The 17014-nt window shown below is 34.4% G+C and overlaps 3 protein-coding genes and 1 long non-coding RNA gene across 4 annotated transcripts in view; 2 read left to right on the forward strand and 2 right to left on the reverse strand.

The window, feature by feature from the left end:
- Window positions 1–6430, forward strand: LOC148614080 (sialate O-acetylesterase-like). Its single transcript, XM_088587907.1, has 9 exons — window positions 1–384; window positions 857–1173; window positions 1557–1695; window positions 1961–2147; window positions 3182–3267; window positions 3837–3967; window positions 4419–4582; window positions 4951–5152; window positions 5932–6430. Exons 1-9 carry the CDS (start codon window positions 303–305, stop codon window positions 6226–6228), a joined length of 1605 nt encoding a protein of 534 aa, XP_088444033.1. The 5' UTR covers window positions 1–302; the 3' UTR covers window positions 6229–6430.
- Window positions 3050–6920, reverse strand: LOC148614081 (uncharacterized). Its single transcript, XR_015923559.1, has 3 exons — window positions 6877–6920; window positions 5123–5243; window positions 3050–3276 (listed from the first exon to the last, which is right to left on the reverse strand). It is a non-coding gene; the product is annotated as an uncharacterized LOC148614081 (long non-coding RNA).
- On the forward strand, window positions 6903–12514 carry LOC148614082 (sialate O-acetylesterase-like). The gene is made up of 9 exons (XM_088587906.1): window positions 6903–7036; window positions 7426–7745; window positions 8080–8218; window positions 8834–9017; window positions 9548–9639; window positions 10351–10481; window positions 10824–10987; window positions 11505–11706; window positions 12090–12514. The coding sequence occupies exons 1-9, from the start codon at window positions 6958–6960 to the stop codon at window positions 12390–12392; spliced, it is 1614 nt and encodes a 537-aa protein (XP_088444032.1). The 5' UTR covers window positions 6903–6957; the 3' UTR covers window positions 12393–12514.
- The window catches only part of LOC148614083 (organic cation transporter protein-like), an 18385-nt gene continuing 13741 nt past the window's right edge, over window positions 12371–17014 (reverse strand). The window contains exons 8-10 of the mRNA XM_088587904.1: window positions 14679–14860; window positions 14279–14430; window positions 12371–12616 (exon numbers count right to left, since the gene is read on the reverse strand). Coding sequence (XP_088444030.1) covers window positions 12541–12616; window positions 14279–14430; window positions 14679–14860 — 410 coding nt within the window. The 3' untranslated portion in view covers window positions 12371–12540. The remainder of the gene's footprint in view (window positions 12617–14278; window positions 14431–14678; window positions 14861–17014) is intronic.

The raw sequence follows: 17014 nt of genomic DNA on the forward strand, positions 1-17014 counted from the left end.
TCTGCTAGTAAAAATTACAGTATGTTATTCTGGGAACTTTAAAAAAGCGTATCGTGTATATTATATGTAATAAGTCAGGATTTCAGGAATGTTTTTTTTTAATTTTGCGTAAGTTGCATGCCCTTTATGTTTCGACCTGAACCGACTTTTTAAGTTTGTACAACCATTTTTTAACGAAATAAATGACAAAATTTGACAGATAGTTGATCAAATACTAAAGTGCGTAAATAGTATACACTTAAATTATCAAGTTTAGGTCATGTGGTCATATCATTAAAAATGATAGCGAGTAATTGACAGATATGTTGACAAAAGCACAATTTCTGCTAGCTCTAACCAGCATTTTACATGGAGTAGTAGGTGCAACGGAATCAGGACTGAAAGGTATGATATGGTTAGAACAATGCTTGCTAATTGCTTTATGTCTAAATTAGTTCGAAAATGTTCATATAAGACTGCATTACTTTGACTTAGTCCAGAAAATGTATTTTTTTATCTACAAGATCAAAACAGCAACATAATAAATATGTTTAGCTCAAGATATTTATTGCATTTTTGCAACGTGTTTAATTCTACGATCTTGATTAACCAATTAAGCAAACAAAACTGGAAGGTCAAGATACGATATAGATGGACGTTTAGCTCATTTGATATGAAAGGCTGTATTATCAATAATCACTTAGTTTATGTATATATAACACGAGTCTACATGAGATTGTCATTTTTAAAATATAATTGTTTACAAAACATCATTGTCATACAACCAAATCACAGGAAATGTACATGTCAACACACAGGTTTTAAGTGATATTCTAAAACTTAACTGACCTTGCACTTGTTATTGTTTCATTAAAAGCCCAGTCATTTTCGTTTGCCTCCTACTATGGAGACCACATGATACTCCAGAAGGCACCACAATCGGCAATAATTTGGGGTTACGGTGAGAAAGCCGGAAGTAGTGTGACTTTGACTCTTACCAATCACAGTGCACTCTCGGCGATAGTGACGTCACAATTGATATGGTCAATCACTCTTCCTCCTGTGTCTGACACAAAGCATGCCTATTCTATAACTGCATTGTCAGATTCGAAGACCATTACATTGAAAGACGTATTGTTTGGAGATGTATGGGTATGCTCGGGACAGAGCAATATGGTTTTTACTCTGGATATGGTATGGCTTGAATAATTGAAGTCACTATTATTTTTTTACAAAAAAAAAATGAAAGAAAAGTAGCATTTATCGATATACTCAGGAAAAAGCCCAAGAATAAAAAAAAATACAGGACAAAATATTCGAAGAAAACGGAATCCCGAACGTTGTTGTTGGCTGGTAAAGATATCCGATGACGATTCACGTTTCTAACGATCAAAAAGAAAGATGTAATAAAATAAAACATGTGCAAAATGAGCATAAATACAGAACAAACTGTGCAGAGTGAGATCTCGTTTGCCTCGTGACTTACTAAATTATATCCTTTTTTCGAAAACCATTTCATTTTAAATTGGCGATTCCTCCATGATCACAGATTAACTAATTATAAAATTTACTTTCAGGTGAACAATGCAATGGCTGAAATGCAGGTAGCCAAAAATTATCCCCATATTCGTCTGTTCACGGCAGCACTGGAGTCGTCTGATACACCATTGATAGATCTGAAGAGTGTCGAAGAACCGTGGTCAATACCTTGTCAGGGTAGATAAATGTAACTCGGATGGTGCTGATTCCAGAAAAATACATACATGTTCAAAGCATCAATATAAAATATCCTACCTTTGTTCATGTCTAATTAATGTTGACTTTAATCTCAACGCTTTTTACCATGTTAAACATGAATATGATTTTGCATTTTCCTTTCACTTTATGAGTATGGTTCCACACATTTTTATGCACAGCAAATTAGATAAAAAATAAGTCGTGCCATCAAACTATTTTTCCTTTCCTTTATGTTATGTTTCAGATACTGTCGGACATGAAAAGTGGACATATTTCTCTGCTGTATGTTGGTTGTATGGTAAGGTCCTTTTTGAGACACTTAACTACCCTATTGGTTTGATAACAACAGCCTGGGGTGGAACAGCTATAGAATTATGGACTTCACCCATTGTGCTACAGCAGTGTGGTATTAAAGAGAGTATAGATTTAACGTAAGATTAACGGATATTGTTTGTTTTTATCGGTTTGTTGTCTCAAAATATCGAATTGCTTAAAGTTATATAAATTTGCATTGAGAAAGGATTTGTTCTTTAGTTATTGTCGAACTTCTTTCGTTTTAGCCCAGATTTAACATTACATTAGCTGTTTGGCAGATGTTTCTATTATTATTATCATCATTATCATCATCATCATTATTATTATACAGTCATTGTATAGTTCGTTATATAATGTAAACAATTACTCTAAGCTCATGACTTGATACAGATACAAACTAAGATATACAGGAAAAGATAAAATATAGAAAGTGATAATAAACAGTTATACAATATAAATATAGCAATAACAAGAAATTGAAAAACTAATAATAATAAAATGCAATAAAACCGTGAAATTGCCTTTCAACTCATGCATATACTCAATATTTGTTTTTAAAATTATAATTTGAAAGTAATTAATAAGCTATAATTCACTAAAATATGAAAAATAAAAGCAAAGATATATGAAATCTAAAAGTATGTCCGTATATTGAAAAATGAACACTACATGGCAAGAATTCGATTACCCTACCGATGCACCTGGTCCACACTCAGTTTTGATTATGTCACAAATTGCTCATTTATTATTTAGTTTCTGTGCGTATTCTTTCGAATACATGTGTCTTGTGTTACTTACGTTTTTTGTCTGTGTTCTTATTCTAGTCTCTGTTCATGGATTATAAATATCATGTGACTTGTTCTTAAATATAATTTCCTCGCTTCTTCTCGTTATCAAAAACATACTTAAAAAATTAAACTGTCTACCACTGTTCTGAGTTGACATCAAATTGGGTCCCATATTAAGTTTTGTTGCATTCAAATATGAGATTATTTGAATATATAAACGATTCGATGAATGATATAATAAATATTTTAATATAAGTAACAAGTGTTAGAGTAGGAATAGATAAGATTACCATTTTGGATGTAAAGAATTGTAATTGAAAATAGTAAATCCAATTTATAAATATCTCCCTTTATCGTTATAGGACAGGTTTATCTCCCTCTTCTCTGTGGAATGCCATGGTCTTACCATTCACTAAGATGAGCATTTATGGTGTTCTCTGGTACCAAGGTATTGATCCTTTAAGTTATATTAAAATTATCCTATTACAGTATTACAGTGTTTTTCGACCATATTCTAAAACTTTCTTCGAATTCAACATGTCACATTTTCACAAGAAACTAATTTTCATCCAACAATAACAGTGTTCAAACTTTGCCGATTTTGATGGCCATTTTCAATGATATGGCAGTTTTTTAAGAGCATTCATCGTTTTCGTTTGCGACTTCTTCATATCACAGTGAATTTCCGTGTACAGTGTATTTCAAAACTGGCATGAATATGCACCATGACATGTTCAGCAACGAACCCATTACCTCTTGTCTTACGTCATTGCGTTTATAAAGCAGAAAATATAATTACACAAAAGTCATGTAGTTCAGTTGTAATAAATAAAAAGAAGGACAAAAAGGCATCAACAGAGTAAGTGTAATATAAACTGTAGTAAAACAGGCACGTAATGTTACTTTGTGAAAATGAGCTTAGTGTATGTCACATAGGTTGACAATTGATGCTAAAACGGTAGCCTTAGATGTTGGTAAGATTATACAAGTGGTATAGTTAAAAGTATTCTGTTTCAGGTGAATCAAATGCCGGTGATCCCCATACTTATAACTGTACATTCCCCGCTATGATTAAAGACTGGAGAAAAACATTCAGTACTAATTCAGGGAATGTCAATGACCCTGTATTCCCTTTTGGTTTTGTGCAGGTAATTTTTTACTTGTTGGAAGTCAAATGTCACAAGCTATCTACGCAGTTGTTTCCCATATATTCAGTCTTTTATGGGATCGTAGAATATGTAAACAAAGCTTTTAAGTAAGACGGTTGTTTTATCTGTTTTAATTCATTTCGTTTGTTCGTTTTTTATTTGTTTTTTTTATTTTCCACAATAATTTGAAATTCGGAACACAATTCTGAGTAAATGATAAAGTTGTGAAATCAACTAATTTGTGGAATACAAAAATATCAATCACATAAATATTTCAAAAAGATGAAAACCAACTAATTTAACCACGTTTAAGAATAATACCAGACAGTTCAGCTTTTACTGAAATATAATATCAAAAGGGTAATTGAAAATATATTTCTTGAACAAATTTTGACCGAGGTTCTATTTCCTGACATAGGCATACATTGTAATTGATTTTATATGATTTAAGCTAGCGCCTAATAGAGACCGAACAAAAGTAGACGTGTCGACTGGTTTCCCAGATATTAGATGGCACCAGACAGCGGATGTTGGTTATGTTCCAAACCAGTATATGACAAAGGTTTTTATGGCTGTAGCAATGGATCTTCCCGACTTCGACTCTCCATATGGAAGGTAAAGTGTAAAGTTTACTTATCCAGCAAAAGATCTGATAAAAGGGGTGCGATATCAGCTTTCATGGATTCTCATAGCTACGCAGTAAGGCTAGATAATTACTGCCTGGATACAGCATGACAAAATGAGCTTCTAAATATATTATCTGTTGCATTTTTTATACTAACTTGATTTTGATTTTTGTGCAAATTCCATCTCTCCTAAGCGATAATGGTTGTTAACACGGGTCCAGCATTTGTAAATTGTAATCATTATACCATTCCGATTCTATTCTATAAAGTAATTTCAATTTGCCTAAGACTAAGTTTCGTTTTTTTTTCATGCTTTTTAATTGTTTTAACTTAGTAACACCTGCAGTTTATTTTCAGTATACACCCTAGAGACAAACAAGATATAGCCACCCGCCTGGTTACCGCCGCTTTACCAGTGGCCTATAACAACAACACTAAACGTAATTATCAAGGACCACTCCCTGATAGCTACAAGTTAGACTTGAGCGACAAAACTATACATATAACCTTTGATAACAAGACTACTCACTTGATTGTTAAACAGATTGAAGGATTTGAGGTATAACTAGTATTCAGCTAGTACTCTCATGATGTTCACATGGCCTTCTTCTCACGCTCGACGTCACAGAACCAAATTTGTTAAAAATTACCTAAGTTGGCCAAAGAAACATATCAATAAGAATGCTTATTACAAACTTATTAGGATTCAAGGTTATGAATGCTCCTATTAAAATTGCAAGGCCTTTATTTCAATTTTTATTATAACTGTTTTTGTTTTTAATATTTATTTAATTTTGTTTTGTTTTGTTTTGTTTTGTTTTTTTTTTGTTTTGTTATTTTTGTTTTGTCTTTTTTCATGAAACTTTTGTGTCGTGGGTATTATAGACTGGATGGTGGTCAAATAGTAAATTTCACAGAATAATTACAGTAATACAACAGGCTGTACATATAATGAAGAACCATACATGGTATAAAACCCAACAAAGGAGTAACATCAAACAAAATGACCGACGTCTTGTTATCAATTATTACATTTTAAAACAATGACTGAATGCGTACATGTATCAGTCCAATGTTCTGGAAAGAAGAGACCGAAAGTTTCCAAAGACCTCTTTTATAGAACCAGTAAAGGGATACAAATCTCGTAACACACGTGAGAAAGAGTGATGACGATGGATCCAGGAAGTTTCATGCAAAGAATGACATATCAATCGCTTCTCGATAAATTATGCAATTCGGTTATATTAGTTGAATAAATGCTAATATTTTACATTTTTATCCGAAATGATATAAGTATAACCAGTACCACAACTTTTTTCAATACGCTTTCTATTTTAGATTTGTTGCTCAAAGAACAATAATTCACAATGCAATGACCCAACTTCAAAATGGGTGAAAGCCCCAGTTGTTGATTACGATGCTTGGTCATTAAAGGTGTGGACGGAAGCATGTGACCAAAATGACTACATTGTAGGCCTGCGCTATGAGTGGCGGGAATCACCATGTGATTTATTCTTCTGCGCTGTGTATAGTAGGGAAAACGGACTTCCAACTCCGCCATTGATTACTATTGGATTATTTAAAAACAAATACTATGATAGAGAAAGAGCTGATAAACGAGTTGTGTATCACTAATACAGTAACTAATATGTAGTAAATAATTTAACCCTAATGATAAATTTATCAAAATATTGTGCTGAGTCTATGTTTGGTATGATTATAAAAAACGTCCTTTTAATTCTACTGGAAAGATTTCAATGCAGACATATACAAATCAAGTTGTGTCTTTGTTAGCTTATATGATCATTTTACAAACAATTAGATCTGAAAAACGAAATCTTGTACTAGTATAAATGGTACCATGCATTTTATCTTCTGCTCTAACAATTCAGACTGGGCGTGACTTCTTGGTCTTTCAGAAACATGTACAGCAGGGCGGATCCAGACACTTGGAAATGAGGGTGCCAGTCAAGGTTCCTCAGAAAAAATGGGGGTTCTAGGATATTATTTGTCATTTTTGTCAATTTTACACATGGAAATGAGAAATAAAAAGCGAATCCCCTGCACCCCCTTTAGATCCGCCACTACACAGTGTCTCACTTTAAATGTGAAAAATTAGCATATTAGCTATTCTTCTGTTCGAACACCGTTAGTTTACACAAGTTTTGAATGTTTTTTTTATGCAATAACCTTCTCCAATCCTAAATAACAATATACACATTATTTTGAAAGTGGTAGTAGTATATTTCAAGATAAAGCCATTGTAAGAAGAGATATACATACATGTACATGTAACTGTCGATCACATCAATATCTGATAAGACACATACCGGAAGTAGTACATTTATATGTAACTATCAAACCATGTCAGACTTTATTTTAAAGCTTGTGATAGGCATATTTGTTGCAGCAATATGCAGTGTCCGAGCAGAAAACCTGAGTGGTAAGTTTCCTTCAAACAAAAACAAGACTTTTACTTACTCGGATATGATAGTTTTAAAGTAGCAACTAGGTCGGACAAGGGTTTGATAAAAAAAAGACTTTGCTTCAAGTAAGTTGTTACAGTGACTGTATTATTTTATCTTATTTTTATAAACAATTCAACGAAAATTTTGTAAGAAAAAAGTAAGCCTATATATTACCTAATGTATAAACTAAAATACTTTATCTGCAATTTGTCCACACTGGATCATATGTGAGACATGACTCTAAAAATTTTGTGAATTGAAAGGCATCACATCTGGAAGCAAAATATTACACATATCCGTTGTCACGAATTCATTTGGAAACGTCCTATAAATTAACAAAATTCCGTGTACCTTTGCTTTTCAGTAAACACGACATTCGCCTTTGCTTCCTACTATGGCGACCATATGGTTTTACAAAAGGCCCCACAAGCCGCCATGTTGTGGGGATACGGAGATAAGACAGGCGACACCGTTATAGTGACGGGGTTCGACCACCAGGCAATCGTGGCAAGCGTCGACCCCGTTAACATCTGGTATGTTGTGCTGCCTCCCATTTCCGACACTAAAAATCCGTACACTATCACTGCTAAGTCCAACAATAAAACAATCGTACTGAGAGATGTTCGGTTTGGTGATGTGTGGATGTGTTCAGGACAGAGTAATATGGTCTTCACTCTTGATATGGTAGGTTGCATATAGTCATTTAAAGGTTTACTTATCTAAAATTTGCTTAAATTTGACAGAAGCACCGTACATATAAATTACATTTTGGGCAATGAATAGCAATGCTTAAACAACATGTAACAAACCTCAAGTTATTTTGTATTTTGTCACTTGTCCTACATAATAACAAATAACTCGGTATAGAAAATTGCCTTGAGGAAGCGTCACTTCAAAGCACTGCAGTATGTTACCAAAATAAATATAACCGTGGTGCTTTTGTAGTGACAAATATGAGCACAAGAAAAAAAATTACAGAGCGTGTATGGTGCTCCGCGAAATTGTTAATATTGTTTAGGCTGACAACGCAACAGAAGAATTAGAAGATGCACACAATTACCCTGACATCCGGGTATTTACAGCTGCGTTAGAATCATCTACCGAACCATTGACCGATTTGAAATCTGTAGAGGAGAAATGGTCAATACCAAACAAAGGTGATAAATCTGTTGCTTAAATATTAACTTCCCATAATATCTCTGGTATGTGGGACAGGAAACCTAGACACCCATTCATTCATGTATTTTACAAAATTTTCTACTGATCCCAAGCAAAGTTTTGTTGTTCTAAGAATGATTTCTGTCTCAAGGCGCTTCACCCTAATAGCTTTCGTTATATTATTGTTTTAGCCTGAACCTCCGTATAACCTTATTATAACCTTATCACATTATGTATTGAACTATACGCCATCAATGCCTATCAAAAAAGAGATATGAAATTCAAATTTTTAAAGAGTAATCAAGAGAACCAAGATTCTAACAGAAATCAAAAGAACGCAATCAAGGGACAAGACCAGACATGGAAACAGACACACAATACAAAGAACAAGAAATAACCAAAATAATGCGTACAATGAAACAAAAACAACTCGGACGCCACTTAAAACTTGGAGCAAGAACCAGGTGCACCGGTAGGGTAAGCGTCCTCCGCTTTTCTAGAAACATCCGCCGAGTTGATATACAAAGCTGTTCAAGAACCAATAATGTGCGTAATTCGTGATCTTTATGTGAATAGGTATTGTAATGTCATGAAAACTGGTGTTTTACTTTCAGACGCCGTTGGCCACAAACCGTGGACATATTTCTCTGCAGTATGCTGGTTGTATGGGAAATATTTGTATAAAAAAAGAAACTATCCGATAGGTCTGGTAACCTCAGCATGGGGTGGCACCGCTATAGAACTTTGGTCATCGCCTAATGCACTCGCTCAATGTGGCATCAAAAGGTCTAAACATAAGTAAGGTTAAATCGGATTGTTTTGCTTTTCGCCATTAACGATAAAACAACAATACCGAGGATGTTCCCCTTTTTTTGGCACTGTGTTGTAATAATTGTATCATGAAAGTTTCATAGTTTCTATGAACGAATTTGTGCAACTGATATAATTAGCTTCCATTAAACATGCATGTTGTATATCTTAACAATCATCCATTTTCTTGAAAAAATGATATTGTGTATAGTATAAGCATTATTTTTTATAATCATGTTATGATCTTAGTGGCGTTCGAAAAAAACTGTATCGAAAAATAAAATTGCGTGTCATATGTTATTTCCCGTATGAAATGTAGAAAATTTTAAGTAGAAGGAACCAATTTTACTGCCGCGTGCATCGGATATCTTTATTTTTAAAGATAGTACTTGTTTTTTAAATAATGCATGATGCAATTGTTCTCCTAGGAAACGTGTAATAAAATGAGATTAGAATTGTGTTTGTATCCATGTACATATATACACTGAAATGTTTGTTATCATGTCGATGACTAATAGTGGAGCTGCTAGTCTGGAACATTCGTCTCTGTGGAATGCGATGATGCTACCTTTCACTAAAATGACCATTTATGGAGTAATATGGTACCAAGGTAATAAAAAATATTGAATGAACTTCAGCCTATTTTCTGGGAAATTTTCTACTTAAAACTTGCTTGGGACTTAAGTGTACGGAGAGTTTTGCAAGTGTCTTGAGACCTTTTGTGTGCAAAAGTAATCAAGGGAACCCAGATTCTAGCAGAAATCAAAAGAATATAATCCAGGGACAAAGACCAGACATGGAAAACAGACAAAACGACTAAGAACATAAAGCAAATACATGTAAAATAATACAAAGTAACGAAAGTAAATGAGCAACTCGGACTCCACTAAAAACTGGGAGCATGGACCATGTGCACCGGTAGGGTAAGCGTCCACTGGTTTTCTAGAAACACCCGCTGAATTGCTAATAAAAGCCAGAAACCGAACTAGGGGTCTTCGATGGATTGGCTTACCTATCATTGGAACAATGTCCGTTTCCTTCCAAGTTTTTTTGCTATCGTGTGTTTTTGAAATTTTATGGAACTTATTCTTCTAGAACTAGTTTGATTATGTCGCCATACATGCACTAAAAACAGTTTTTGTCATGAAATCATGTCTGTTGCATGAGGTAAACGAACGTGAACGCCTGTTTGTACGTTGTATTGCCAGGCTACGTACACAATGTTTGTTTGTTTGTTTGTTTGTTGGGGTTTAACGTCCGAGCAGCAATATTTCAGCTATATTCAGACGATGTCGACGTATACAATGTATTTTTAATTCAGGTGAGGCAAACGCTAGGACTCCTGACACTTACAACTGCACGTTTCCTGAGATGATATCTGACTGGAGATCACATTGGAGCATGAATACCAATGGTCAGACTAGTAACCAGTTTCCTTTCGGATTTGTTCAAGTACATATACTTTATATCTAAAGGGTTTCTAGTACATGTTCCCTTGTACCACCATATGCTTCCATGAAGGGCTAATTCTTAAGCAAAATATTGCTTTGAAAACTGGATTACCAATTGTTTTTTGTTTATTTTATTTTATTTTTTTTGCGAATTGTTTTTTTGTTGTTTTTTTTTAGGGGGAGGGGTTAGCTAACTGGATAACTGATTTTTTTTCGGTAATCAATTGTTCCTTCTTACAATTTCATTAGTTATTTATTTATTTTTTTTTTTGCTGCAGTTGTAAAAGTCGAATATGAAGAAATAATAAACCATTTTTTTTTGCTTTGTTCTGTCCATTGACAGCTTGCTGGTGACAGAGACAGACAGAAATATAACATAGATACTGGTTTTCCTGACATCCGATGGCATCAAACCGGTGATATGGGTTATGTACCAAACTATGTACTTCCAAACGTCTTCATGGCAGTGGCAATGGACCTTCCGGATTTCAAATCACCATACGGCAGGTATTTGGGTCTATTTAGTAAACCAGTTTTAACTATCCTTGTGATTAAAATGAACTGCTTAACGACTTGAAAAGTTTGGCAGCTGAAATTGTACTGAAACGTTTCCAAGTTTTTATATATTCTTATATAATTAATTTCAGTAGTAACGTGGTTTCTAATTGAATACAAAATTTCGTCCATCATCTCATAGACTAAATTTTGTAATGACTGTGACGTCATCAAACTTTTTTAATGATACTCCTTGAATTTTGATACTTAAATTAAATGTCAAGGAATGATTGTTGTATTTTTTTTTTTGGTCTATTAGAAATAACCTCCATGCCCGTGGTGTACACTTGAAAATAACCTGCGTATTTAGTGTGCATCGCGTGATGAGGTTATTTCTTCATAGACCGAAACATATAACAGTCAATCCTTAAATATATACAGACAGTTATTGAGTATAGAGTTTGAAAATAACAATCGGAACAAAATTCAATATACTGCATTAATTATATAACAATTATTTTTATCTCAGTGTTCACCCAAGGCATAAGCAGGCAGTAGCACAGAGGTTGGTAACTTCGGCGATGGCGGTGGCATATAACCAGTATGGCAAAATACGGTTCCAAGGGCCACAACCAAGTGCTTACTTTGCAGATCATGGATTCCGTACACTTGGAATCGGGTACGATAACGGAAGTACACATCTTGACATTCGATCTACAGAAGGATTTGAGGTAAACAATAAAATAATGTACGAGTGGCAGCAATGATTCACAAAATCTACATTTAACTTATGCAATGGATATGTACTGATTATATGTTAAGTAATCACCATGAAATATGATCACTAGTCTTTTTATTAATACTTTTACCGACTTTCTTGAATACTAATTATCGTAAAACATATGTATTTATTAAACTTTATGAATAATCGAATTAATTGTTAGTTATCGAAATAAATTTACAATGAATTGAATTTCCAAATCTTTTAAAGTAATTAGGCCCATTTTGCTTCTGACGGCGGCAAGTCGTTCATACTTTTAAATTAAAGTTTCGGGACGTTGCAAAAAATCTGTTCACTTGACCGTGCCAGTTCATCAGAAGTTTCTTGTTTTAGGTTTGTTGTTCACCCAGCAATACCACATCATGTACAAAATACGGTAGCCAGAAACCGCGTTGGGTGCAAGCTCCAATTGTAAATTACACAGACACTATGGTAACTATGTCCTATAATGCATGCGCACTGAGTGAAATGCCGATGGGCTTCCGGTATGCATGGCGTGAATCTCCATGCGACTACGAAAAATGTGCGGTTTATAGTAAAGACAATGGACTTCCGGCACCACCAATGATCCAGCTTGGAATTTTTATGAAGGGCAGACATGAATTGAACGTTGATAGACGGAAAACTTTTATTTGAAACCGACACGTCTTCTATAAACAAGTTTTTAATCGTATAATTCGAAAAATTGAAAGTGAGCTGTTAATAACTAAGTGACTAACATATTCATTTAAAAACAATATTGGTTAGTATGAACACAATATCATTATGCATTTATTGCTGCCTATTAGAACTTCGTTACACTTATTTCTATACTGTTATCCTTCTTATATTTCTTCTCTTTCTTTTCCTTGTATTCTTCCCTGAAAAACAAAAACAAAACAAAAAGCGTTTTTTTGGATTCATACGATTAGACGACAACCCATTTTTGAACACTTTTCAAATCTCCTTGATGGAGAGTTCCATGGATTCCTTCCCAGTTCCTGGTGGGTTTGTTGTCTCTTTAACATATTTACCGTTAAATTTTCCATTCTCATTATGTTATTTATTTGTTTCAAACTGTTTGCTTTAAATGCAACAAAATTTGTAAGTTGTATTTTTGTTAACGTAAACATGGTCCTTAAGGAGGTAGACCTAGGGTAAGGGACATAACTCATGAAATCAGTGATATGTTTGTATTATATTTAATTTAACTGCTTACATAAGATGGATGTAAAATGGTGAATACAAACGTTCCAATGATTTTTAAGATTTGTGTCCCTTACCCTATGTCTACTTCTTTAACAGGTGTGATTCATATGGGGCGAACGCGATGTAGACCTCTCTCCTAGATATTTTTTGCATGTAATCTTTTTTTTATTGTTTCTTTTTAACAAATTCTAATACGAATCTTGTCTGGCTTCGCTTGCCTGGAATCGAGGATCTTTTTTTGCTACGATATTGTGCGAAAAAATCTTCCAAAAAGGACGAAATTTATTGTAAAAATCCTAGTACACGATGATTTATCCAGCACAAAAAGATGTATAAGGGACAAAATGTAACATTTGTTATTTTAAGTTCTTGTTGACATATGGTTAAACGAACATTAATTTTAATATTAACGCATATTAAAATGAATATGAAATTGAAGGCAATACAAAATGAAGTGAAATCATAAATACGAATTTAGGGACAAAGGCCATACAAAGAAAAACTGAGACATAAAGAAGATACAACACACAGAAACCGAAAAACAAGCGATAAAAATGCAGTAAAAGAATAGCGTTCCAATGTCCCCCGCGAAAATAAAAAGAAAGTGCAGAAAACTTTAAATTCACTGAAATTTTCTTAGTCCAAGGGCAATATTTTTCGTAAAAATCATTCAATCGAACTTAATATGTAATTCTTCATAATAAGGCCACATAGCAAAAAGAAACTTATTTGGTACAAGCATTAAAAAATAAAGTGATGAAAACGCGGACGGACGGACGCCCGGTATTTCCATGTTCCGTCGCGACACGTCGCGGGGGGGGGGGGGGCAACAAAAAATAGAAGCACATAATGCGATCAGCGAGATCGTAAGGCTGCACATTATATTTCAAACGCGGCAAGTTACTCGTGCCACAGTTTAACGTCGGAAAACTAAGACAAATTGAATAATTTTTTCGTCATTGCGAGAGTAGATTCACATTCATTGTCGATCGACAAGATTACATATGCGGTCGAGAATTTCACTGGAGGCGGTCGAAAATATTTTAAAGTGCATGTTTTATACAGTAGTCCTATTTAGCTATAACTTATCTGTAAAAAAAAGTTCACATCAAACATTACGGAAGTTTTATAGTCTTAAGTTTAAAACTGATTTGTTGCGGTTTATGTTTTAAGAACCTGTCAAATTTCCTAATTGAACTACCAAACATCAATACTAAATGTGCAGGACATGACGCATTCATAATGGCTTAAATAAGTTATAATATTATGATATCCGAAAATTACGGAACAGACATGTGTACTCTATTTGTACTCATCAAACTATTTGTACTTACGATCCAAATATTACTCCATCTTCGATTGACTCCGGTAACTGTTGACCCAATGTTTCAGGTAACAGTAGTGACAGTAATCCTGCAGCAACAGACGCTGCACCAAATATAACCAATGGTACTGCTTGGCCCATCTTACCTCCTATCAATTTAGCCTACCAATAGAAACAAATGCAATAAACTAATACTTATGGATATGTTATGTCGAATTCTACACATTTTGTAGCATCGTAGAATTTTTCATGAAGCTTTCATAATGCGAAAACAAAATCATATTTTAACATTCAACCTTCACGTATCAAATTACTATTTGGTATCAAGACAATTCTTTATAAAAGAAAACCCTGATATATCAGATATTTATATAGCATTCTGGGTTCATGGAACTAAAATAAAACGTTACCGAGTCGGCGATATAAGGAGCTATCATGCCACCAACACGTGCACAACAGGAACTGGCCCCCATTCCAGTGTTGCGCACAACAGTCGGATACAATTCCGCCGAGAATACATATATAATAGCAAAAGCTGCTGCAGATCCTAGTTTGCCAATCATAGCAAGTGTTGTAGTAAGCCATTGCAGATCTGTAAAAATAAGAAATTGTATTACTATTAGAGACGGACGCAGTATGACAAAAAGGGGGAGGAGGGTTAACATTTTTGTTTCATAATTTTTAAAAAGATGTACAGTGTTAAACCCTTTAGTTTTCAATCAAATATATTATGCAGTTGGCTTAAAATGATTTTAACTTCTAATTTATAAACAAGATGAAAATGACAACTTCTCCCCGTTTATAGTTGTCAACCAAACTGAATGCTTGAAAGCGTAAATAGTAGTAGCATACGGATACAAGGATACCTGTAAGGCTCTTTTGAAGGGTGAGACAACAACATAATCGAGCTTGGGTGACATAGTACTATAAAAAACATACAACGGATGAGTTGTTAAGAAAATTCAACATATTCGAGATTTAAACAGATACCCGAGCAAGGCTGTTTCTTTGAGGATCATAGAATCTTTAATTAGGCACAGAGGTGTAAAGGTTGGAGTCGGACAATGATAAAAATTGCTTTGGGTGTAGTCTATCCAGACATCCGACATGAACATTATTGAAAATGTTAAATAAAGAGTAGGCGTAGTACTTAAATAACTGTTTAGAAATATCGTATTTAAATCAGTGACAACCATTTTTTTAACGTTGTTAAAGTAAAAAGGCTAACCTTTCTTTTATTCTTACGTAATAAAAAAATCAATGAGAAAAAAGGCACTTAAAGTACATAAATATTAAGTTCACCCGAACTACATCGCAAGACGGTTTATAACAAAATATTAAATAAACACAAACTAATATGCAAAGAGATGAAAGTGCATTCGAGCTATAATAGTACAAAACGCTGCGTTTTTAGAAAAGAACCAAAACATTTTACCAAGCCGTGGCTATAAAATTAAATAAATATCCTCCATTTCCCCAAAATAACTCATTTCAAGAAAAGGCAAAATTGGTACGCTGTAAAATAAAAGGTTTTAAGTGTAAGTATTTGAAAGAATCGGGCAGAATGGAAATAATCAGAACCATGCATGCCAAAACTGCACAGATCTGACTATGTTACAGCACTCAAAGATACTTTCTCTATTTGAAAATACCATTTTTGGATCTCTGCATCACTGGCTTTGCGCAGAAATTTTTCAATACTGTCCGAACAAAATTAGGTTTTTGACAGAGTTATCTGCCTTGAAATGACCATTTTCAGTGCATTTCAATGAAAATGTAACTCAGTGGTCCAATATGATATTGGAAATCTTGTCGTTGTCCTATTTTCCTTGATTCTGATGGCAAATAGTCAAATAACACGATCAAAATGTGTTTTTTTTTTCATACCGTATTTCACCTACAGCCTGATTCTTACAGGGACTGACATTTAATGAACATTCACGGACCATTGAGTGAACGAAAAATATATAACAGTTACTGCTCTAACGGTCATCAAGAATGTTTATGATAAATCTTAAGAGCAGTTTGTAAGCATCAAACTCGAACTGTATTTTAGCCCGTGCAGGTCCGGGTGTTAAAAGAATAGGCCTGCAGCAGCGCTTAGCTTGTCGTATAAGGCGACTAAATAGTGCTCAGAAACCTAGCCGGGGGCTAGGAGCTCTGCCCACAGAGCAACTGGGATGTGTGCCACAGGTGGTGGAATGGAGTAGACCCTGGCGTGTTACATGCTGGGGTTGTCAGGGTATAATACGGAAAACCTGACGGCAAACCATAGTGGTGCACCGTGTTGGGAAAGTTGCCACGTTCCTCGCACGTTATAGAACCCTGCTGTGGTAATCGATAGGAGTAGGAACCTTTGCGCTCCGCCACAGGAGGCTAAATTGCCCGACCTAACCCATCCCCCTTTTTACAGTGGCAATCAAAATTTGTCGACCCTATTATCCTTGTGTCCCATCCTTTTTTTTTCATTTCATGTTCATTTTATTATCCATTTCATGTTCATCGTCTGAATATAGCTGAAATATTGCTGATCGGACGTTAAACCCCAACAAACAAACAAACAAACAAACAAACGAACTGTATTTCTCTTAATACTACTTATCATACATTTATTTTTTATAGACAATGCCTTGTTGCGTTAGACTTAACTGCCCTTCAAAGGTCAGTGGTTTCCTTCTAAATATTATCGCTTATATCACCCTTAAGCTGACTAATCCAAGTAGTCGAAATTTAAAACTTTACAATG

Source organism: Perna viridis, chromosome 6, assembly GCF_037379345.1.
Source record: "Perna viridis isolate PV_CMFRI_1.1 ecotype Kerala chromosome 6, ASM3737934v1, whole genome shotgun sequence".
Taxonomy (NCBI): Eukaryota; Metazoa; Mollusca; class Bivalvia; order Mytilida; family Mytilidae; genus Perna; species Perna viridis.